The sequence below is a fragment of the Schistosoma haematobium genome, chromosome ZW, assembly GCF_000699445.3.
Source record: "Schistosoma haematobium chromosome ZW, whole genome shotgun sequence".
NCBI lineage: Eukaryota > Metazoa > Platyhelminthes > Trematoda > Strigeidida > Schistosomatidae > Schistosoma > Schistosoma haematobium.
Genome location: NC_067195.1, coordinates 43,347,283 through 43,373,189, shown reverse-complemented (window position 1 = coordinate 43,373,189; position 25,907 = coordinate 43,347,283). Strand labels below are relative to the sequence as shown.

At 35.2% G+C, this 25,907-nt stretch overlaps 1 protein-coding gene across 1 annotated transcript in view; it reads left to right on the top strand.

The window, feature by feature from the left end:
- The window catches only part of SYNJ2BP (Ankyrin repeat), a 53,759-nt gene extending 47,074 nt beyond the window's left edge, over nt 1-6,685 (top strand). The window contains exons 13-14 of the mRNA XM_051211470.1: nt 198-397; nt 5,084-6,685. Of these exons, the coding sequence (XP_051071534.1) occupies nt 198-397; nt 5,084-5,632 (749 nt within the window). The 3' untranslated portion in view covers nt 5,633-6,685. The remainder of the gene's footprint in view (nt 1-197; nt 398-5,083) is intronic.
- The last annotated feature ends 19,222 nt before the right edge of the window (nt 6,686-25,907 follow it).

The following is a 25,907-nucleotide window of genomic DNA, read 5'->3' as shown; positions in this document are numbered from 1 at the left end:
CAGTAGTATTCACTGTATATGTATTGCAGTAACCTTTTATCATAAAAGTTTGTGCTGGGAACCTAACTGTTTATTACTGATTGTCCAATCATGCAGAAATTTCAGATTTCTGACTGGCTGAAGAAAACAAATAATGTCGATTTTTATATTATTTTTACGATTATTCTTATTCGATATATGTAAATGCTTTCTAATAGATGAGGGTGTATATTGTCAGTCACTCTGTACCAGTTCGAACGTATCCGGACGTAGTTCTTCAAGTAGCCGACTTATTACAAATTCAAATCCAATACAACAATCTTATATGCCAAATAACAAGCAACCATCTGATGCATCAACTCATAGAGTACGATTTCAAGGATTGCCACGATCACAAACAACAAATGGTATTTCTGATGTACGTAAACTTTTATTCTAAAAAATCTTACGACATTGCATTATTTTGTAATGAATTGTATATTGATATTCTCTTTCAAAATAAGTTGATAAACATATCAGTTTTCCTAAATGCATACATGCATAAAAACAGATATACATTCAATATGGGTGTAACCCATCATATTTCATAGGATGATTTTTTCCTTAAAGAAAAGAATAAGAAAAAAACTTTTTTTCCCTCTGGTAAGCTGAAATACAGTCAAAGGATAACTTCAATATTACATTTAAAATATCTTAGCTTCCCCGACCGTAGTCGCTACCTTGACCCGGTGGTCGGGCTTGCTTATCGTGATGACCCGACCGAGCTATATTGGCTGGAACTTATGTTCCTGTAGGTTCTACCATGCCAGGCAGGTCGATTGGAAAATGGTAAGACTAATAGCAGCAACTCGAGGTCTGAGAGCGAAGTCGTACTGCTGACTGTAGAGAGGTGTAACAGCACTAAGGTGTTTCCCTCGGACAACCAGCATCTGCAACATTGCTGCTTCCTCACAAGAAAGGAAGCGGTTAGAAAAGGTCAACCCTAAAAATGTCACACCTCACCTTACCTCACGGATTTCCGTCTCCGGCGGTTAGGCCCTTTGAAGAACAGAGCTTAACACATTAAAAACCTCCCACAAAAAGGCCGTGCGCGACCGGCCTCAAACAGTTGTCCTTTGGGCTCTGCGGCCACGCTCCCAGGTCTTTATGGACAGCATTATTCCAACTTCCGTTTCAGGTTCCTCAAGAAATACCCTTCCATGGTGTGGCCAGCCGGGAAGTAATATCACCCCTCATACCCGTAACAGCACACGAGACCAAAACGGTCACATCCAAATCTTTCCTACACCTCCTAATACCTCTCTTATCTCCACGATTAACCCTTCCCACGTCCCTTTATCACCTCGCACCGCTAGGGCAAACGATTCGAGTACGCGGAACGTTATTCCTGCTCTCCTGGAACCACGCTCTAAACTACACGTAGGGGCTTTCAACGTCCGAACACTGTGCCAAGTAGGACAACAGGCTTCCCTAGCTAGGACTTTAGAATCTCGTGCCATCGATGTGTGCTGTGTCTCCGAAACGCGCATACAGGGTTCGAGTAGCGTCATTCATTTGACATCACAATGTCAAAATAAAGAACCAACTCGATTCACACTTTGTGTATCTGGAAGCCCTGATTCTGCTTCTTGTGGACTCGTCGGCATAGGTATAGCATTGAATCCTAGGGCAGAACTATCTCTCTTAGACTGTATCCCAGTAGACAGTCGTTTGTGCGCTGTGCGACTAAAAGGAACAGTAAGAACTCAGAAAGATAGGGACACTCGTCGCTGCCTCTGCCTACTCTCCCACTGACTTCAACTCAGATGCTGTAAAAGATGAGTTTTACGGAAAGCTTTCCGACCTTCTCCGAAAAGCTAGGCGCTCTGATGTAGTAATAGTGGCTGGTGACTTTAATGCTCAAGTAGGTAAACTAAGCGAAAGGGAGAGACACCCGGGTGGATCTTATAGCGTCGTGGCTCAAAGAACAGATAATGGCGACCGTCTGTTGTAGCTATGCTCAGATAACCGCCTCTTTCTTGCAATTACTAATATGGCGAATCCTAATTCGTCCCAATGTTGGACCCAAATAGATCACATCTCTATCAGCCACCTATGGAGAGGCCCGATAGAAGACTGTCGCTCATTCTAGAGCACATGCTTAGATTTAGATCATGCTCTAGTGCGAGCGCGTATTTGCCTGCGTCTTACTGGACGTAGGAAAGACGCGGCAAGGAAACCTCTTAGGGGCCTACTTAATGATAGTCAAGCTAAGAGTATATTTCAGGAACAACTAGGAAAACAGTTAGGCAGCCATGTATGTGATGCTTACTCCGAGGCAGCATGGAATGACATCCAAAAAGCTGTGGAAACATCAGTGATATCTGCTAGTAAGGTGAATCACAAGGTTAGGGAGAAACACTGGATCTCAGCCGCATCTATCGCACTGATAGATGCTCGAAAACCCATCCTATTTGGCTTTGAACATGATGAAGAGCGGAGTCAGCTTAAGCGCAGGCTGATAAGAAGTCTACGCAGTGATCGTGAACAGTGGTGGGTAGCGAAAGCAAGAGAGATGGAAAAGGCAGCAGCAATAGGTAATAGCAGACAATTGTTCAGACTCGTTAAGGAAACCGGTATTAGGAACCCGACCGTTAGCGAAACAATCTCAGAGAATGATGGACATATTATTCATTCTCAATCCAGGAGATTGGATCGATGGGCAGAACACTTTAGGGATCAGTTCAACTGGCCTTCAGCTACAATTTGGTTTCCAACGATTTCCAGTTGACCTGAATAGCAAGTTAATGTAAGTTCTCCAACTCTTTACGAAGTTGAAAAAGCTATAGGAAATCTGAAGCGAGGGAGAACAGCAGGCCCTGACAGGTTTACTCCTGAGATTTTTAAGGATGGTGGTCCAGTATTAGCAATGAGATTAACTGAGGTCTTAGGTAGAATTTGGGAACTGGACGTAATCCCATCTGACTGGTCTCAATCACTGATTGTGCCAGTCTATAAGAAAGGACAAAAGTCCTCTTGTAACAATCACAGAGGAATCAGTTTGACAAATATAGTGTCTAAAATATTAGCTTCAATAATACTTCGACGCCTAACCAAAGCTCGTGAAGAACAGACTAAAGAAAATCAGGCTGGTTTTCGACCTGGACGTGGTTGCATAGACTAGATATTCACATGACGTCAGGTTCTAGAACACAGACACACATTCAGACGCCCCACAATGGTAGTATTTCTCGACCTTAAGGCGGCATTCAACTCTGTTGATCGTGAGGTTCTATGGCAGTGTTTGTCATTGAAAGGAGTACCAAAGAAGTACATTAGCCTTGTAAAGGCTTTCTAATCGAACACAACTGGTAGAGTGACAGCTTATGGCGAACTGTCATCACAATTGATTACCTCAAGTGGTGTTCGTCAGGGCTGTCCACTCTCCCCATTCTTGTTCAACTTTGTGGTCGACGTACTTTTAGAGATAACACTTTCCTCGTCTAGATTTCCAGGAGTTGAACTTCTACCGGGAGGTTCACTTTTTGACCTAGAATATGCCGATGACATAGTTCTATTTGATGAAGACGCTGACAAAATGCAGAGTCTTCTGACCACTCTAAGCAACAATGCAAGCATGTTCGGGATGCGATTCTCCCCTTGAAATGCAAAATGTTACTTCAGGATTGGGTTGCATTGACACCTGAACTAATGATAGGGAGTGAAGTAGTTGAGAGTGTCGACCACTTCACTTATCTTGGAAGTCTCATCAGCCCTTGTGGTCTGGTGTGTGACGAAATCTCAGCACGGATACAGAAGGCTTGACTAGCTTTTGCCAACTTGCGTCATTTATGGCGTAGGCGAGATATCCGTCTGTCAACCTAAGGACGGGTTTACTGCGCAGTAGTTCGTCCCGTCCTACTTTATGGCAGTGAAACATGGGCGGCAAGAGTAGAGGATATTCGTAGGTTACTAGTATTTGATCATAGGTGTCTTCGAAATATTGCTCGTATATCCTGGGACTATCGAGTAAATAACGCAGTTGTTAGGAAACGGGTACTAGGTAAGGATGGCAAATCAATTGAAGTAGTGAAAGTTCATCAGTTGAGATGGCTGGGACACGTGTTACGTATGCCCAACCACCGACTGCCTCGATGTGCGATGTTTGGTTGTATAGGAGTAGATTGGAAGAAAGCTAGGGGTGGCCAGACCAAAACATGGCACAAATCCATGAAGTCACTGACAAATGAACTGAACCATGTTGGTAGGTGTAGACTACCTGGTTGGGGACCACGAGATGATAGCAACCGATGGTGAGAGACCCTGAATGACATGGCTCAAAATCGTTTGCAATGGCGCAGGTGCATCCAATCTTTGTGTTCTCCCAAATTCTAATCTTCTGAATTCTTCATATCCCAAGTTTCCTCGTTCCAAATTTATTTCACTGGATTATACTCTTTAAATAACATCTCCAAACCCTAATCTTCCCGATTACTGCTTATACTCTTGCTACCTCTACCACTACGGGATTCGAATCGACAACTGTATCTCTGTGCTAATGTGGTGTGGCAACTCGAACTGATGTACGTACGTACGAAGTTCTACGTTGTTACTGACTGACTGACTGACCTTAATCTCAAGTTGGAAACGTTTAGGCTTACTATTTTGAAGAAACTTTGCAAAAACAAAATACCACCCAGCCTTCCCTGGATTTTAATCATTTCTCAGTTGACGTCAGTCCATGATAAATTGTTGGCTTATTTTTGACGAAAATTATATAAAAGCGTTTGACGATTTCCTTTCATTGTAATGAACTTAAATACTATAACATATACACTATATTCTTTGATGTAGATAGCTCTGTATTAGAAATTATTCAAGAATTGGACACTCAGCTAACTTCTAATGTGTCTCTTACAGTAAAAATGCACTTTATCTAAAAAAAGAATGGAAAGCATTTTACAACTCTGAAGAGAAACATCAGTTTCCCATGTGAAGAGGATATGTCCGAAATAGTTGAAAATTTAAAGTTCGGAACGTAATTCTAAGTGACCTCAACCACCTACCGTCAAGTAAAATACTGAACACTTAAGATATTTGTTTTCTTTCCATTAATTTTTCTTAGATTTGTCACGATAAATCTGGAAATTCCATGATAAATTCATTATACTTTCCTCGCCATCCAAGATTTCAACGTGTTGGTTCAAATGAATCTCAGAACTCTTCACATTCTCAAACTTATTATACACAAATGCCTAGGCAACAAAATGGTGATTTACATATAGTTGATGAAAGATTACATAAACATTTTAGCAGTGATTATCCAGCCAGTGTAACACGTGGAATCTCAACAAAGCAATCACCTTTACTACGTTCATATTTTACACCGGAACAACAGAATTTATCCATTATAACAGGTAAACCATCACATCTCATTAGACGACCGATATCATTGAACCCGGAGACAAGAAAGAAAAGTATCAATTATCTATCGGACAATGAATCACCATCTACGATACAAACATCATTAACAACAACAACTACTACTACAGAAACAATAAATAATACAATTACAAGAACATCGATCAGAGATGAATCAAGATTATCAATTAGAGGAAGTTCTCCGACCAATTCAGAATTTTTACTGCCACCACCTGCTGAATTTTCTAATTAATTTAGTGCGAATATCTTTCTGTCAGCCTTTTCTTACATAATGCTTTTAAAAAATCTGTCAAATTTATTACACACAATTAATATATAGGCACATATCAGCACAGTATCTTATGTAAGTCATCAACACTGTTGTTGTTATTGTTACTATTGTAGTCAATGTAGTCTTTATTATTAATATCCATTAAAGAATTATTGTACAGCTGTGATAAAAATTTGAGTTTACTTAATTCTTCATAATAACTTTATTTATTAGATACCATTAGTTGATTGTTCATTAAATTTGAAAAATGGACTGACTTCAATAGAACTTTTTCTTTTACATTTGTAACCAATTGACTAAAACAAAATTTAAATTTGTGAATTAGTAAATTTGTAGATCATAAGATTCAATATTTAAATAAAGCCAATAAAAATTGTTTTGCTAAAACACAATCAGTTCCTTTCTTTTTGTTTTTGTTTTTCATTCATTTTTAATGGAAATTAATTAACATTTTTTGACTTTCTTCAAAATGCTCCACTGCTTATTTAAATCAAATAGAGTCATTATCATTTGTGATAATCTGACTAGAACATATACACTGAATGTATTATTTCTGCAAATATAATGCCATGATTATTCACTCGATTATTCAAGATTTGAGCTACGTATTACCACACTGTTGTTAGTTATAACTTTATTTGTCCATTTCTTATGCTCCATTGTTTTGATTCTATTGACCTTTTCTGACATTCGATCGATTTATATGTTTATCATTTTTTTCTTTCTTCTTTCCAAGTATTATCTTCTTTTTTAAACACATTATCTTAGTGTAACATCTCATCTTTCAAAATGTGAATGAGCAAGCATGTGTTTCGCTTTTCCCAGCCAGATATGACTTATTTATGCTCAACTTTTCCTTGTACGATTTATTTGTTTGTATAAAAGCACATTTTTCTTAATAACACGTATTGTGTATTATTTTTCAACAAGAATCATTGCCTAGTTTCTTTTGAAATACTTCTTCAATATATTTCGCTTTTAATTTCAAAATAAATATACTGCTTATGGTAAATACATTAAAGGTTGTTCTTTGATTTTGCTTAAAACAATTAGGAGAAAGTTGAAGTAAAACCTTTAGTTATAAACAATAGTTTACAATATATATGAGTCATTTATCTCTTAAATAGTGTATAATTGGAAAAGGTAGCGTCATAGAATCCATTTAATCATATTATTTAATTTGAAATCCCCTTATATGAATATATCTTACTGAATGTCAACTATTTTACAGGTATTACAAACGCCCATATATATATATATATATATATATATATATATATATATATCGGTTTATATTGAGTAGAGTTACGCCCTAACATTCTTTTTTACACCTAGGCAACATACTCGATCAATATATTTCCATTTGAGCATATACATCCATAGAAAGAAATTCAGTTTCATAACAAAACTCTCCTAGATTTAAAGTTACTTCCGCCCAAATTATAAAGAATGTTTATTTCGCCACTTCTTATAATAAATTTACTATAAACAGAATTCTGAATCTGACCAGATTGTTGTAAAGAGTGGGGTTTTTTTATGTAGCACTTCAATGACCTAACAACTTGGCATACTTCATTTTCGAGTGTGTGCATTTATATATATTCACAAGCCACGAATCATGTTACTATCAAACTTATGTAATAGAGTAGTTTAAAAACACGATTTTTTATGAGATGAAAATATCAGGTGATTTGAACTAGAATATTGTTGTACGTAATGGACATTTTTAATATAGTGTGTTTGTAGTTTTGGTTTAATCTATATATGTATTACATTATTAACTGAATTCAGACGAACTAATATTTTGAAAATCATCGAGCCCTATTATTTAGCTGTTTTTTCTTGGTGTTAAACTTTTCAATAATCCTCATGCTCACAGTCCATCAAAGATTGAAACCATGGCCACTATACATCTTGGCCAACAAGTTAATATTTATACTAATCTGCGGCAATCTAATGATCGTCATTCGTTACAGACTCTAGAATCAGCTTTTTACATATAGTTCAGTGTTTCATATATATTTTATCATAATGAATGACTCAAAATTTATTAAATAGTGATTAATTGTGAACATTCGGTGAAATAGATATTTGGCAATTGTTTGAAAGTTTTATTACTAATGCATATTTAGAAAAGGAAAGAGGTATGGAATAGATCTTGTAGAACATTCAACTTTCTGAACACGAAATAAAGCGAGAACATGAGAACACGAATTATTTCCATCTCAAAATTTCTCATCAGCTGCAAATAACCTCAATTTACATTAGTAATATTATTATAAAAAAGTTTTATTACATACCGTAATCAATGAGGTTTGTTTTGAACCGACGTATAAAACAAGACGAAGCAACATATTTAACATAACAGTTAAAATCGATTAGTATTAATATGTTGAAGGTGAAGTCATAAAAGAAAGGGAATGAAGTTACCAATGATAAAGAGACCAGGAATGAAAACAAATTAATAAAAATTGAGACACCTAGTTCACATGAAAATTAAAGTTAACACCGTGAGCTAATGCCAGTTGAACTTTTCACTTTAAGTCACTAGACATAATAAAGAGAGAACACAACTGACAAACGTCAAAATACTATACCTTTTTTCTGTATACAAAGGTCATGTCAAAAGTGGTTGATCGCAGTGCTTCCTACATAGCCGAGTAAAATTGTTTATGAATTTCTAAACACTGTTTGGCATTTTTATCCCACTTTTTTATTTTGTAGAAAACTACCTACTAACATCTGAAATCGTTTCGGTATACTCAATAAACCACTAAATTCATCTATTCATAGCCTATTTCATGTCGGAAATTTGAGTAGTTATGGGTGAACTGTATATTGGATATTACATATCAATGTCTGACAAGTCTAGCTGACAGTCTGATATTTATCGAAACGACATAAATATATAAACGATTTATCTTTACCAAAACTTAACCACAGTCCATTTCCTTCTTTTACACAAACTTTATTTTACTCAATTTACTAATTTACCTCATTTCTGGTAGTTAAAAATGAAATGGAAAATTGGTCAACTTAAGTACAACTGTCAACTAGACTTATCTGCATAACAGTGGAATAGATTACATAAATAAGTGAAAAGTATTAATTGGTAGTGTGATGACAGGTGTACTAATTATGATAAAAATTATAAAGGCTTGAATTAATGTTACATAATGGGAAATTGGTCAATAATTAGAAAAATATAGATATTGAAATAGCATTCATAAAAATTATAAGATTAGGTAATAAGAAGTGTCCAGATAATTGGACCGTGAAACGTATATTTGTGAGAAAATAAAACAAAATGGTAGGAGGAGGTGAAGAAAAATAAACGAAGAGAGAGTATGGAAAATAATAATAAATAAAATTTATTGAGGCCAAGGGAAAGATAAAGGTGTTACAAATTTCTTATGAGCACAGACTTGGCTTTTTTGCTGGAATTCCTGTAGTTTCTGCTATGTGTAAGAGACGAGATCGAACACTATAAGAAAAACTAGTAGAAATACAATAAATAACTATAAATGATTTATTTCTGTCTACTACATGACCGCTATCCATAGATTCGAGCTGCGTATTGTCTTGACAGTAACTTTTCCTAACCACGAAAGGAGGTGTTCATTAACTCTTTGGTTCAATTGTCTGGTAGTGCGCCCAATATAGCTTTCTCGACAGGAGCACCTGAATTCGTGGATACACATAGAAGTGGCATTTCCAGGTAACTTATCGTTTAGTTGAGGAGTCACCATAAATCGAGTCGAGTACGATAGACAGAGGTTTGCTGCATAAAACGTTCTCTTCACTGCTCTAGTCACTATATCACGTAGTACATCACCAGCTACATCTCCACTGAATTGCAGCTTCAGGAAGGGAGGTTTCTAACTAGCCGTTGATGTCATTATTTTCTTGTTTGTTACACGCAACTGTTTCTTCAGGAAACCCTGTGGATAACGCATTATAATCAACATATTATGTATGAGCTCTAATTCCTTGTTATTTGTACCGACTGAGCATATCTTAATAGCTCTATCTGCCAGACATTTGACTAAGTTTCCCTTATAATGAAGGGCACAAAGCCTAAGAAATGTGTGTATTGGCTTGATGAAGAACTTTTTCTATACACACTCCTACTGATAGAACCGTTTTCTTTTCTATTTAACAGAACGTCAAGGAAATATAGTTTATTATCTGGTCCTTCTTCACATGTAAATTTAATCGCTGGATGTTTGTTAAGTAGTTTTAATAGTTCTTCTTTTCCAGTGTTCTGATCAACAATAATGAAAGTATCATCAACGTAATGACAATAGAAGTTAAGCTTATCAGTAACATCTTTGAGAGGTTCGTTTTCCAAATTCGCAAGGATAGGACCTAGAGGTGAACCCATCGCTTTATCATCAATTTGTCTATAATATGTGTTATTAAGGACAAAACGGACATTCATTGTACATTTCAGAAGTAATTCTTTGATACTAACCTCGGGAGTTCCAATATAGACTTGTTTTTCAAGTAGTTGTGTGCCAACAACAGAAATTAAAGATTTTCAGTAATTTATTGTAGTTCACTCATCAGTAGTTCCGAATTTACTTAGATAATATGTCAGACGACATTACATCACAACATCCTGAAACAGTTCTACTTTAATATCCAACGAGTAAGAAGCTACTGCATAATTTATGCTGGTATTACATATACTTAGTTACGCATGTTACTTCTCGTGAAAGAGCATATGCCGTTGACTATTATATATATATCTTTTGTTTACATCAGTGAATTAGCTTCGACTGCACTGCAATCGCAAATTTTCTGTATTGCACTGTAAATCTATTGTGATATGTAGTTTAAATGTAAGTATTCTCTGTAATTCTCGCTTAAATGTACATATAAATACCTAGTTCTATATCTTGTTTAACAAGCGATTTATCGTAAAGTCGAAATTCTTTGACAAGAAAGCCTCAGTTATATAGTATACAAATCAATTTTGTCTGACTAGTCATTGTTCTAAGTATCTGTATAAGCCACCATTCTTAACGGTGATGAGATGTGGATATTTTATAGGCCTGTTAATTCATTTATTTGAAAGTAATAATAATTGTTGGCAGGAGTGAATTTATAGATATGTTTTTCGGTAAGACAAAAACCAGTTTTTATTGTTTCAAACAGCCGTTAGCAGTGACGCCTGATATAGGCGATTCTGTTCATTTGGAACTACTCAAATAAATTTGTCAGTATTCTAGTGTTTTTAATCTCACTGAAAACCTTATCCATGACTTCGAATCCGAGAGTGGTGTTTACTAAGCTAATGCGTCGTCATGACCACTAGATTGTTCAACGAGTGCTCATTTAAGGAGTTTATATTTTCAAAAGAGACTGATTGAATCTAGTTTCTCATACGTTCAAAAGGAAAACCTAAACCCTTTACATTTTTGGAAAGGTTCATAGATAATTTATTATTTTCTATATTATGTTCATTCTAAACTTTAAGGTAACCAAATAACAACATTGTTATCATTTCTAATCTGGAGTAAATTCTGTTGGAGTCAACTGCACTATTAAGTGATTTCAGAACTGTCTCTTGGCTCATACTGAGTCAGGATTGACAAGTACTTTGAATACAATTAGGACAGCTTTCGAGCAAACCACAAAAAACTATATTTGTCGTATATTGTTAAACTACAGACATAAAAAGCTGTATTACTTTTTATAAGATTTTACAATGAATCATCTACATATTTACCCATTGGACTGACTAATTCATAATCTTATACATGAGAAAAATTGAATAACTGCTCACCGTAATTAAATATGTTCCATTGTTATACAGAAAATTTTTTATTTAAGGCAACGGTTTATAAAACGTGAGTTGATCAGTCTACATTCAATAAAACTAGTCATTATTTCTTTTCTCAGTGGATGAGAGATTGTAAAGCAAACTTATACCACAATGGTGAATTTTTCAATTTTATAACAAAAAAAACATAAACCACTGAGTCAACAGTTGACAGAAGTATATAACAGTCGCAGTTCATCATCAATATTCTCAGAATGTTGATCCTTTAGTGATCTCGTAATTCATTACATGATTTCGTGTCTTGTCCTGTTCTAGTATTGACCAAGTAAGTGGTTGATATCGCTTTAGTCGATTGACTTAAATAAATGTCATTCGATATTAGATGAAATCATGTCTATGAACTGTTGAAGAGCCCCAAAGTCAAACACAATAGCTGTTCAACACTTTATGATTTCGAACGCTTCCCTTGAAGATAACAGTTCATGATGAAAATTACTTTAACAAATCTGATTATCAAACTAATGATAAAAACTTGAATTTTGCCGTAATGAATATATGTACATGGTCTACCAAATACAATGTGTGGTCATTTCAAATAACTTTTTTAATCAAATAGCATATCAAATGTAAAGTGACAAATAAATGGATATTTTATGAATGCTGAAGATGTAATTTCTGCTTTCAATAGAATTTTATTTCCTAGGTATTTCAATCATTCTTTTTTTTCTTGAACAGAACATTAGCTCATACTGTACCATAAATGTTTTGAATATACAATAATGCTTTTTGTTTTACAAAATGAATAATCTATTCTCTATTCATTGTTTAATTACTTATAGTTCAATCATTAACATAATTCACTTGGTATTGTTTTACTTGAATCTTCCCATTGATGTTTTTAGGACTGAAATTGATCAGTCTCTTATTGGCATATGTTCATACTGTGAGTATGCCTCGATATTGCCTTAATTTACGAGCATTATAAGCAAAGATGGATAGTGGCTAGCAATGGAATCCAGGACGCGCATTTCGTTCTGTTTGGGACTCGTCAGCTGGATGTACCTGCATCACCCCCATTGCACAAGCAAGTGGCTATCAGGACTCAGTAGCTAAGTGGATAACGCGATGGCGCTTGAAGCGAACGGTACTAAGTTCGAGTCCCAGAGTGAACATCAACTCTGAGATGCGGGTACATCCAGCTGACGAGTTCCGAACAGGACGAAACGAGCGTCCTGGATTCCACTGCTATCCACTATCCATCCTTGCTTATAACATTTACATAATTGTCTATATTCTTTTACTTCTTCTTTAAAAAAAACAATAAACTGTCAACAAAACGATTTCGTTTATTTATTTTTTATAGAAACTAGAAATGTTGTTTGCATTAGTTTCAAACCAATAAGGATAGTCGATCATTAAAGCTTGAAATCTCCTGTTGTTGATTTATAAGTTTGAGGTTATATGTAAGTGTTCTAATATTTTGTCTCAGCATCATTAGTGTATAGTGGAAAAATCTATATTATCGACCTCGTATGTTACTAGAAACTGAATACATTACTCGTATAAATCACTAGCAGTATATCACAAATGGCAAGAAGATTAATTAGGCTTCAGTAACGGAATTATTAAGTGATCAGTATTAAAAGTGATTAAATCCTTAAACAAATATTTTGGTATTTAATAATACTTGTATACTGAATTATACATAAGCTCAAATAGATTGAAATAAATGTTCTCAATGTTACTACTGGTCCTAATGAGCCAAACTCTATTACAACACATCGTTTCTAAATAGTTTTAAGGCAGTGAATACTTTAAAACGATAGAGAAAAATCAGTACAAAACATTTGAATTCTGTACAAAAATACTAGCTTATTCGGTCAAACTGTGTTACGACAACGTATAATGACATGTAAAATGAATGCCAAAAATAAATTACTTAGTATTCACGTACAGTTTTGTAAATTAAACTCGAATTTACAATCATTTTGTGTGATACTACTTAACTTCGCATACCAAGCTAGTGAGTAGCAACATTCAAACTTACAGCTCGTTAACTAAGAGTCAAATAATTTAAGGCCCTAACAATGCAAATTGATAGACAATGGCTTACAGAATCACCGACATTTCAACGATCTGCTTGTGATCTGTCCCTTAATAAAAGTAACAATAATTGAAAAAATGCTACCTTGATGTGGCGGTTGTGCTTGCCTATTTTGATGATCCAACCGAGCTATGTTGGCTGGAACATTCATTACTTCAGATCTCACAACCTCAGGAAGATTGATTGGAGATCGCTAGTACTAAAAGCAGTAGAACTGTGGTCCGAAGGTGTTATTGTACTACCAACTGTACAAAGGTACGATGGTATTAGGGTTTTTGCTTCAAATAAATGTTACCTACACAAATGCAGCCCTTATATAACGCAAGGAGAAGGTACAAAAATATCGAGTCCGAAATCGGAACACACCTACTGAGTTCCGTCTGTGGTTGGAAGGCCTTGAACGAACTACATTTTCTCGCAAAACGTCATGTGTGACCGGTCTGAATTAGCTGTCTAATCACCGACTAACAGAGTTATCATCTGATCATTATGCTTAGGTTTTTCTCTCACCAAGGGAAACAATGCATAAATTGTCAGTCAGTACTTCTAAAATTTTGACAAACACTCGTGATCTAAAATAGTCAATAAAACTGATCAAAAGAAAACCATCGATAATCAAACATTTAGCTTCATTCCATAGGTTGTCGATATAATCTGTGAGTGTATTTTTCATAAATATTAACCAGCTACTCATTTATTTCAAAAAGAACCAACCTATGTACGATGTTTTTACTTACTAAATATGATATGTGAAAATAAAGATAAACAGTTACCATGATATTTACTTGGATGACAGTTGAAATTTACTACAAAATTTTGAGAAATAATGTTAAAGGGTACTTATATTTTAACAAGATTATGTTAAAGCCTTTTAGATCTGTCAGATAGGCAGCATAATAAGTCACATTATAACTTTATATGAATCAATATTTCTGCACTCTAAAACCTCGTGCGATTTTTTGTATTTAAATAATACAGAATTAAAACAAGTAGATTTTTGTAGATTGTTTAAATTGTTCTTCAGTGAAAAATATTAGACAAAAGAGTTTAAAAACACCCTATAGAATATTTATAAGAACTCACAAGGATTATTTACTAATTTTCGATTTCTATTCGAATGATCAACAGAGTGTCTGTAATCAGAGTAGTATAAATTAATGTCTAAAAACAAAATAAGTCTGCACACAATTTGGAGGATGATACCATTCTCAAATTGTGACCAGTCTCTCTGTCCCTCTCTCTCTCTGTACATATATATACATATCCTTTGAAAATTTCTTTAATTGTTTATCAGCTATCTAACACGACTAAGTGAAATACTTAGAAATCGACTATTCATTAAGTAAATTATACTTTTCTCATTTAGTAATTTATTCTAATGTAAAGTAATTACATTCATTTAATTAATTACCAAAATCGACTTCAGTGTTCTTTAGTTTTTTTCTCCATATTTCACGTCAAAATGTTACCTAATTAATAGTTAACTAAAACTTAGAAAAGAAATTGCATATTTTATTAAAAATAAAGTCTGATTTTCCTGTTCTAATGATATAAAACTTGTCGGATAAACACAACTAATTAGATTGATTTAAGGTACGTCTTTCAACTCCGCCTGAAGCCCCTCCGGTCCTAAGCCCGGATAAAGAAGGAGGGTTGGGCATGGGACTAGTCAACCCATCCCGTAGAAAACTAACTCACTAAAAAAACGCTAATTAGAAAAAATAATTCAAACCACTCGAACTCTGCTCTAGGAGTTAGAAGGTCTTCATTTAGAAGAACACAATACGTTGAGAAATGGCGAAAAATATGAAAAGAATGAACATCAGTTAGATAAAGCTAGAAAGGAAGGTCCAGAACAGAGTGGGTTGGAGGATGCTGGTGGACGGCCTACGCTTTATTGGGGGTGATAAGTGTAAGTTAATAAGTAAGTCAGTAAGATGATTCTTTTAGAATTTCAAATTGTTTTCTTGATAATAAACTAACATTGATCAAATACTTATTGATTGTCTAAAGGTATTTATTTTATATACAACCTCTATCGAATCAAGGTACATATAAACCTCAAATCAACATTACCGGATAAATAGCACAACGTGAGAACATCAAATTCGTACTTAAAATGTAATAATATTAGCGTATAATGTAGAGTGATGCTAGATAAAAGAAAGGGATAATAGCTTGTTGAATGCGGTTGACAAAAACTGGTTATTTTATTGTTTAGTTTAAAATTAACTAAACTTAACCAAAAAAAACCCATAAAATGTTGTTCTGAATTATTTAGATACAATGACTTAAGATGTATCCCCAACCTGTGCAAAAAGGTAAAATAAATTTATATTATGTTGTATGAAAAAGCCATGTTTATCCACATTATAAGTATAATCCTACAACGAAATGAAAATATTTTTATTTATCTTATGAATTAGTTAAATAGCTGTGTTGTCGAAAATTTCACAGATCAGTAGATTTATCTGTTCTGCAATTCCATGTGAATGGGATTACCGAGGAATCTTTTTGTTAACTACTACTTTCTTCACATGAGTAGTATAGCTGATAAATTGATATTTTCCAACTTCGGAAAATATGATCCGAAAAAATGGACAAACCAAATACTGTAACAAAATATAAAGTCAATAATTATTTCATATTTGTGTAGACTATCTGTTTCTCGACAAAACAAAAAGGTTCAGTGAAGTGATATTTTGTTTCAATGAATTGATTCTTCTTTGATCATCAGGAATTTTTAATACCAATAAATAAACTGTAAATCAATCAGTGACTATCGAAGGAAATAAAAATCATATTTTGGTAGGATTTTGTACATGATATTATCCACTGTTGATGAATGCAAAAATACTGAATTATTCAAATACTCAAAATTAGCATTGAAGACTTGAGTATCATTTGTATTTGTTACCAAAATACGTACTGGTTAGAAGTAAATGAACTACTGCTATTAAATAATCCTAATCTAATTAACAGTCATCACTTACTTCAAATTTACTATGAAACAATCATCGGAATAACATAATAAAAATGCTATATACATAGTATTAGGTTGAATACCCATGCAATGCATTACAATAGGACAAATTCATATTCGACGGCTCATGTCGTTATTTTGGTCTACAAATACTGTAAATTCATTAAATTTGATTAAAATAAAACACAAGCAGAAATGGATAGTGGCTAGTAGTGGAATCCAGGACGCGCGTTTCATCCTATTTGGGACTCGTTGACTGGATGTACCTGAATTTGTTACAATTGACTCTCTTACACCTCACATGCATACCATTGATACAAATGCTTGCACTCTCTCACTTCATGACATACATATAAGCACAATCACTTTTAGAGACGGTTGGTGGTCACCTCTCCCAAGTATTTGCCACCGTATCTTTTCGTTATATCTTCAGCCTGTTGGTTTAAACCGTTGATTTTATTAGACATAGGACAGACATTTGCGCTTACGTTCCTTTTGAGAACCTAGCCCGTACCCATTACATATACATACATACGCAAATACAAAGCCGATACCCATGCAGTTCGTATACATCAGCATACAAATCAGGCAACCCGCTAGATTTGAGAGCCATTTTCAGCATAGTAGTGGTGGGTAGATCCGACCTCTCTTAACCGACCAAATTAATTAGCAAGGTTGCCCCCACTATCCTGGAGCGTTACGTGGAGGCCTTAAGTTAGAATTTTCTGTCAATAGCCGGTAACACCCGATGTCCACAGGCGGTCACGCGTGCGAGTGCTGAACAGACCCAATGTCGCTTAACTCCAGTTACCTGGCAAGGTCCAGTGTTTTCGACGTGATATGGTTGTCGGCTCTATGATAAGATTTTTATTTCATGTTTGACCGAATATAATTCACATATAATAAGCAAAAAATCTTAAGTTCTAACTAATTAATAGTATTATATTGACGATGAATTGCCACTATACTGTTACATGGATAAATCATTAATTCAATGTTTTTTGCTGATAATTTGAAATCACCTAAAACATTCTATCGATATTCAGAGAAAAATTTAATAGAGAAATAATTCTTCCGTAAATTCTACATTTTATGGAAATTAATTGACTAGAAGCTGAAATGCTCAGCCGGTTGATTGCAGTAGAAATTAATGACGAATTTGAGGGAATAATTGTACGATAAACATACTTGATAATACTATATATATATATATATATATATATATATATATATATATATATATATATACAAAATGTTATTTAAGACTTTTGATGTCACAATTTCTGCTAAATTGAGTAGTTATGCCTAAGTAAAGAAAACCATTTGCTTTCGAGACATCTGCATTACAAATGATCATGTTACTCCTAAAATCAATATTGATCATGGTTAAGTTTTGGTCAAGCCCTTGTTTAGCTTACTTAACAGACAGTGTTATTCGAACAGTAACAATATCCAAACTTCTTTGTACTATTATGATCACTACCATATCTGTCTAAACGTGTACGCTTGATCACATGACAGACTCTAGCTAAAATGTTGGTAGCTTAAACATCACTCGATGAATCATTCTCTTCTCCATGTATACATGTACTCAAATCCTATTATTAGCCTTTGCCTTGCCTAACTGAGCCTTATTCATTTGACTATAAAGTTGCCTCTGCATTTGCTCGCATACACACATTCGCCTCTGCTTCAAATTCACTCGAAGTGCATATAGCTTTGTGATCTGTGCCAACCACTAATAAACTGTGGTCGTTGCTTCTTATCACCTTGTAATTTCAAACACCGTGGGATTTATGTAATATCGGTTACCAAGGTGATTGTCTAACGAAGCTAAACCACTACAAGTCTGAATATGGAATAACGGTATTGGTTGAATCAGACATTCGCGATTTATAACTTTTAAAAAAACTAAAAATATTTGAATATTCCTAAGTTCATTTTATATTAAGTAATATTTAACAAGACCAATAATATTCCTTTTCGGATAAATATTTTACCTAACACTGACAACCTATGGTTTCTTTGCACGTGTAATCAACCATTTCATCTTAAAAACTATTAAACTCAAGGAATAAATATCTTCTGATTACAGACTTTATGAATAATAGGTATAAAATTTTCGAATCTTCGGCTTATAGTAAGTAGATCACTGTTTATTTCATATACACATGACAAATGATACTAAGTAATTGGGCTCAAAGTTAACTCATTCTAGAAACAAATAGTTATTAGAGTATAGTTGCAGTAAGTATCCATAATTTATCTATTGGATGATATAGAATAGTGAAAGCTTCACCTAGAGAACTCTTCTTGACCAACTGATTTGCATTATCTACAATTTAGTTTTAAGTAATCGTTAATAAACACACACAATAATTTGCAACAGAATATAATTATAGTTGTTTTCTGACCATCATTTTGATCATAAGTTAAATTGTTAGTACTCTGAACATATTTCAGTTTCATATAACAAAAACGAAGAGCCGCCTTGTTCGATACTCAGTTACTCTGTTTTGGTTTGTTGTCAAGATCTTCTATGATTAAATATAGTAGAGGACCTTTCAGTTATTCAACAATAAAACAAATTATTCATTACCTTGTTATTACACTCATATATTCTTATTTCGATTATTGGTAATATCAGAAGAGGTTTTTCGTACAGATTGTAGTAATTTCAACAGTTGAGATCATGAGTCAATTGAAGCTAGACCACCATGGATAACCTGGAAGCATTGGATGGCCGTTTCGTCCCAACTTCACAATGGTGGATGTGTCGCTTAATTTCGTGGATTAGTTGAAGTTAGATATTAACACCGTTGGATGCCGGCTCTGTGGTCTAGTCGGTTGAGCGACTGGTAGGTCCTGGGTTCGAATCCCGCGAGGCATGGTCGTGGATTCGCACTGCTGGAGAGTCACACAATAGGACGAAACGGCCATCCAGTGCTTCCACGTTTTCCATGGTGGTCTAGCTTTAATTGACTCATGATCTCAACTGTTGAAAATATTTGTAATATATTTTCCTTCTATTAAAAGAATTTTGTATTTCATTGCCATTTCCAAGAAGTATTTCTCGTACAAAATCATACATTAAATATAAATTTTGTTCAGACAGATTTACACCAACAATATCTCCTACATTTATTAGAATAAATAAACTAATTCAAAATTGTTAAAATATACTATTCTTCATAATAAACTATTACATATGATATAAATTGGATTTGTCATTTAACATAAATAAAATCAACATTTCAGTAAGTAAACATTCAATATGCCATAGAATCCGAATAATCTACATGATCTAGTCAGGTGACAATAGATGGTTATAATGATATTTCATAGAGGATTTTATGAATGAAAGCAAAACACTATTGTTAGTTTATTTCCTTATTAATGTTAATTTGACGTTTTTTTATTTTTTTTTTCTAATAAAAGCTTATAATAAATACTTTTTATCCTGTGGCGTTTACTTTAATACTTTCAACGCAGAATAAACTGAAATTATTAAAATTCGTCACAAAAGTTAACTATAAAAGTGGAAAACGCATGTGACCAAATTTTTGACAAGAGTTTATGGATATATATATATATATATATATATATATATATATATATATATAACTGTTTTGCCTATGAAACTAGCGGCAACTTATACAAATGACTAAAACGCTCAGATCAGGTACTTTTACATACTTTATATGATTTACAAATGATAAAACAGAGGCGAATAAATAATTTCATCCTACTTATAAACTATGCTGTAAAATATTGAAATAATTTAAAAATAATGGCACATTTCTTATTGATAGTGAATGTTAATCTTCTTTTTCCCCTGTTTTTTCTTGGTTGAATTTTTAAAGCATTTTCATTTAACTGATGTTTATGTATGATCTCATGATTTGTAATGTCAGAAGATGAAATAAAACATCGAAAAAAAAAACTCAAACTGTGCATAAATGTGATTCTCATTAACAAATGCACATTATCCAAATGTTATGTGACAAGTAAATAGATAGTTAAATGTCCTTTTATTTTAACAATTAAAATAAATACACATTTAATGCTATATAATTTGTAAACATAATGAAAGTTAACCGGATTAAAATTCAAAAGATTGTAGATAAATGTTATTAACTGCTAACTAGCTAGAAATCTAAGTGTAGAGCTTCCAACCGATTGTTGGCTAGCATTTAGTATTAGAAGGGTCGAACATTAAGCTGAGTCACTGAAATATAATTATGATGATTAGGAGTAAGTGTATTATAGTAAAAACTAAGAATCCCAGAAATAACACAATTTAACCAAAAAGTAGTAGATAAGCACAAACGAATATACTGTATTTGGAATTCGAAACCAAGCATTCAACAAGTACAAAGGAATCATTAGTTCATTCAAACACCACAATAATACGAGCAATATAATTCAATAACTAATAGGGACTAATTAGCATGCCGTCTACCGCCTGGTAAGTAATTATAAACAAGAAACAATACTTGCCGTCCAATCTCTACTTAGATTTCTATAGTATATTATAAGTTATTTAAGATGTGTATTGTGATTTAAACAAGCATGTTGACGATATCTATGAATGAATTCAACTTTTAATGATCTCTTTTGTCGGAGGGTAATCGAGATTAGACAATTAACAAGAATGAAATGAATCATTCAAAATTGTTTCACTACTGAAAATTCAATGACCACTATATTGTAATTTCTGATATATTACTTTGATAAAAGCACTATTTACTTGTGAAAGTAAAGTGACAGGAATTCGTGGCATCCTGACTTCATAGAAAGTGAGAATTTTATTGAACATTTATCGACTGCTCATGTTTAGATTTTGTTTGTTATGTCGAGGATTGGTCAACAATGTGCTAGAAAATGCTTCTTATCTTCAAGCCATATGCTTTTGTTTCTAAAGTGGCCTGCTCCTACAATATTACTTACATTTGTTAACACAGTTGGAGTGGCTTTGGACACACACCAGCATTCACCATCGAACCCAGTCCTGGGAAATCCTAGGTGTTTCCAGTTGCTACTCATCCTTTTCATGTCCGCCTCCAACTCCCGGAGCAGTGCGTTCTTTGGTCTTCCTATTCTCTGTTCCCCTTCAGGATCCCAAGTTAGTGCTTGCCTCGTGATGTAGTTTGGTGATATCCTATCCACCTCCATTGTTTGTTCCTAGCTCCCTCTTCAGTTGAGCTGGTTTGTTCTCTCCCATAGTAGGCTGTTGCTAATGGTATCCGGTCAACAGACGTTGAGTATCTTGAGCGGACAATCGTTTATCAATACTTGTACTTCTTTATGATGGCTGTAGTAGTTCTCCAAGTTCCAACTCCGTACAGTAGAACTGTCTTGACGCTCGTATTGAAAATTCTGACTTTGATATTGGTTGACAGTTATTTTGAGTTCTACATGTTCTTCAACTGTAGGAATGCTGCCGTTGCTTCGCTAGTCCTTTCCCTTATGTCTGCATCAGATCCACAACGTTCATCGATGATGCTGACCACGTACGTGGAAGTTCCCACCTCTTGCAGAGTTTCTCCATCAAGTGTGATTAAATTAGTGTTCTCCATGTTGTATTTGAGGGTCTTGCTTTTTCCCTTGTGTATGTTGAGGCCTACTGCTGCAGAGGCTACTGCTACTCTGGTTGTGTATGGGATAGAAGAGCCAGGTCATTTGCGAAGCCCAAATCGTCTAGTTGCATCCAAGCTGCCGATTGTATTCCGTGCTTCCCTTGAGATGTGGAGGTCTTCATAATCCAATCAACCATCAAAAGGAAAAGAGTAAGTAGCTTTGTCGAACTCGGTCCTTACTGGGAATGCGTCTATCGACTGTCCTCCATGCACGACTCTGCAGTGTGGTCCGTCATATGAATTCCGTATGATATTGACCATCTCAGGTACACCATTATGTCGAAGATGGTTCCACAAGGTTCTTCTATCCACACTGTCAGTCAGATGGGATTACGTTCAACTCCCAGATTTTAGTTAAAATATTAACCAACCTAATTGCTAAAATTGAACCGCCATCCTTAAAGACCTCTGGAGCCAATCCATCTGGACCAGCTGCTCTTCCTCGTCCTATTCTAGCTATGGCTTATGAACTTCAATCAGAGGCGGGAGACCTACTTCAATATTCCATTCAAGCTGTTTGGGAATGGTGGGTAGCTGTAAAGTAGCTTAAGATATCAGCTCCTTAAAGTGTTCCGCCCATCGTTCTAAACGTCTGGACTGATAGCAGATAAGTGTCGTCTTTTCCTGACATCGTCTCACATTTGACTTCTTAATTCGAGTCTATTTTGTTGGTCTGGAAGACTGTCTTGTGTTGCCTACAGCCGCTGCCTTTTCCATCTCTTTTCTTTGCATTGCCCACCACTGATCACGGTCGTTCCTTAGACTTTTGATTAACCTAGATCTGATTTGTTTTCGCTCTTCATCGTGTTCGGAACCTGATGGGATGAGTTTACGAGAGTCTATCAGTGCAATAGACTTAGCAGAAATCCAATGGTTCTTCCTGACCCTTTGGTTCAAATCACTAATAGATGTCGCCGCTGTCTCTACAGCTGTTTGTTTATCTCTCCAAGCAACATCTGGGTCAGCCACATTTTCAGAACTGCCTAAGTGTGACCTCAGTTGTTCCTGGAATCTACTTTTGTCTTTCTCAGCCCTAGTGGGTCTTCCCAATGTGGTTTTTTCTGTATCCAGTGAGGCGCAAGCAAATGCGTGCTCGTATTAGAGCATGATCAGATTCTAAACATGTACTCCAGAACTAGTTGCAGTCTTTTACCGAGCCTCTCCAACAATGACTGATGGCAATATGATCTATTTGAGTCCACCGTTGGTTTGGTGCAGGGGGTCTCCATGTTAGACGATGTCTCTCCTTATGCTTAAAATTAGTGCTTGCTAAAAATAAACAGTGGTTTGAACACAGTTGCAGCAGACGATCATGATCATGTTCTCTGAGCAGTGATATTAAGTACCCACCAATGTCTTTCTGTTTGGTTTAAGCTATCTACTTGAGCATTAAAGTCACCTGCTACAAGTACTATGTCTGAACGTTTAGCTTTTTGAAGAAGTTCAAAAAATTTTCTGTAAAAGTCGTCTTTCACTTCATCCGGGCTGCATCCAGTATGAGCGTGGGTAGGAGACGATGTATGTCCTTATCCTTCCGAGTTCTTAAGAAGACATTGAGCCGAACAGCACATAAGTGACTGTTAACAGGAATCCGTTATAATGGTGCTTGTTATGCCCTCGTATATAGTACTATGCCCACACTTGCCAGTTCACGAAAACTAGCCATCAGGTCGCCAGGTACACGGAGGGTATATCTCGTCGGCTCTCCGTTTTGGCATTGTGAGGTCAAATGAACGAGCACACTAGGATCCTGTATGCGTGTTTCGGAGACACAGTATACGTCAATGGTACGAGATTCTAAGGTTTTAGCTGAAGAGACCTGTCGGCTGATTTGACATAGGGTGAGTACTTTGAAGGCTCCAATCTGTAGTTTGTAGAGAGGTTTCAGTAGACGTGGGACAGTATTTCGCGCAGTAGAATCGTTGGTGATTGATGAGAAAGTTTGGAGTTGAAAGTCGAGGTAGGAGAAATAATAGAAAATGAAGAGGGAAAATGAATATGAATACAGTGATCTTGAGTGTATGAGAGCAGTTTACACTTTCCAGTTTCTCACTCAGTGGAAGGGTTCTTCTAGAGGTACCTGAAGAGGGAATTGTGTTAGGGGTGGTCTTAGTGACCTGAGAGCGTGACCGCAGTGCCCAAGAGACAACTGCTTGTGGTCGGTCACACATGACCTTTTTGTAAGTAGTTTTCGTGTTACCTCAGTACTTGTTGGGACCTTACCACCGGAGACGGATATCTATTAGATAAAACAAGGTGTGCATTTTTAGAGCCAACCTTTTCTAACCCCACTCCCTCTTGTAGAAGGCAGCATCGCTTTTATGCTGGGCGTCTGTGGAAAACAACTTACTGAAGTACCACCTCTGTACAGTTAACAGTACGACTTCGCTTTTGGCGCTTGAGTTTGCCGCTTTTAGTCTTACCGTTTTTCAACCACAGCTAAGGCGGTCGCAAGAATAGTCAGATTTTATTAGAAAGGCTAAGGTCTCTTCTCGCATACTTTCTATCAATTCGATTTTCCGCATGACCCTTGCCTTCTGATTGGTTGTCATATTCTTTTACTTCGCTAAATTGCTACACGCTCAAAGGTCACATTCTGCTATTATAGTAACAACTTTTGTGTCAATTTCGTTTGAGTTGCTTGTTCTACCACATATATCAAGTTACCTGCAATTCCGTCTTCTTCTTGTCTTAGCTTTCGAAGCTTGATGTGTTGACTATAAATGACTCTTGTCAGTTTTGAAGAGAACCTATCGTATCAGAGAAGCTCAATCGTTCTCGTTCCTAAATCCGTAACATCGTAGGCCGTACTGAACCCTAATAACAAGGTATAAAAACCAATACTCCCATACCACTAGTTCTTCAATCGATTACTTTTCATTTTGAAAATTGCTTTCATATTTAAGAGTCATCATTTAATTGCCCTCAATTATTATATAAAAGAGATCAGTTTGGCTCATTATACAAATGTTATAATGCTATTCCATAAATTTTCATTTTGATGAAACAGATGAAGACCATGAATTCTGATGCTTATGAACAGAGGTGACTATACTGCCAGATTTCGACTTCGTGTTTTGTTATAGTACTGTTAATGTCAAGTGATTACGATTCACATGGAATGAATGAAATCTTTAACAACACTGATGTAGACTTAAATCGGCTTACATAAATACGACTTTCTCTTGATAACTTTTGCTTAAATGACTTAATATTCAGGGAATAAAATGCCTATAATCAAGACAAGTTACATAGATCTTGTAAGATCTAATTATCATGTAAGACGAAAAGTATATATGATTGACGAGACAGTATAGTTTTAATTAATGTTTAAAATCTGGTGTACTTCTGTCACTTAACATAAATTTTACACGTTAAAAAATGATGAAAATGGATCTCCATGTAGCTCTGAAAGCACAAATAATGTGAACTCCCTACAAGATCAGTAGTTGAACAGTACAAAGAAAAAAACTATTCAAAGATATATAAAAAATGCAGGAGAAGACGACCAATGTAGTAGCAGCCTCAGAAGCAGTAGGTCACAACATACTTAAAAAGAAAAGCAAGATTCTCCGATACAACACAGTATGCATTAGTCAAATCACACTTGATAGAGAAGCTTTGGAGGATGTAAAAACCTTTACATATGTTGGTAGCGTCATTGATGAACACGACGGATCTAATGTAGATGTGAAGGCGCGGATCGATGAAGCAAGAGCAGC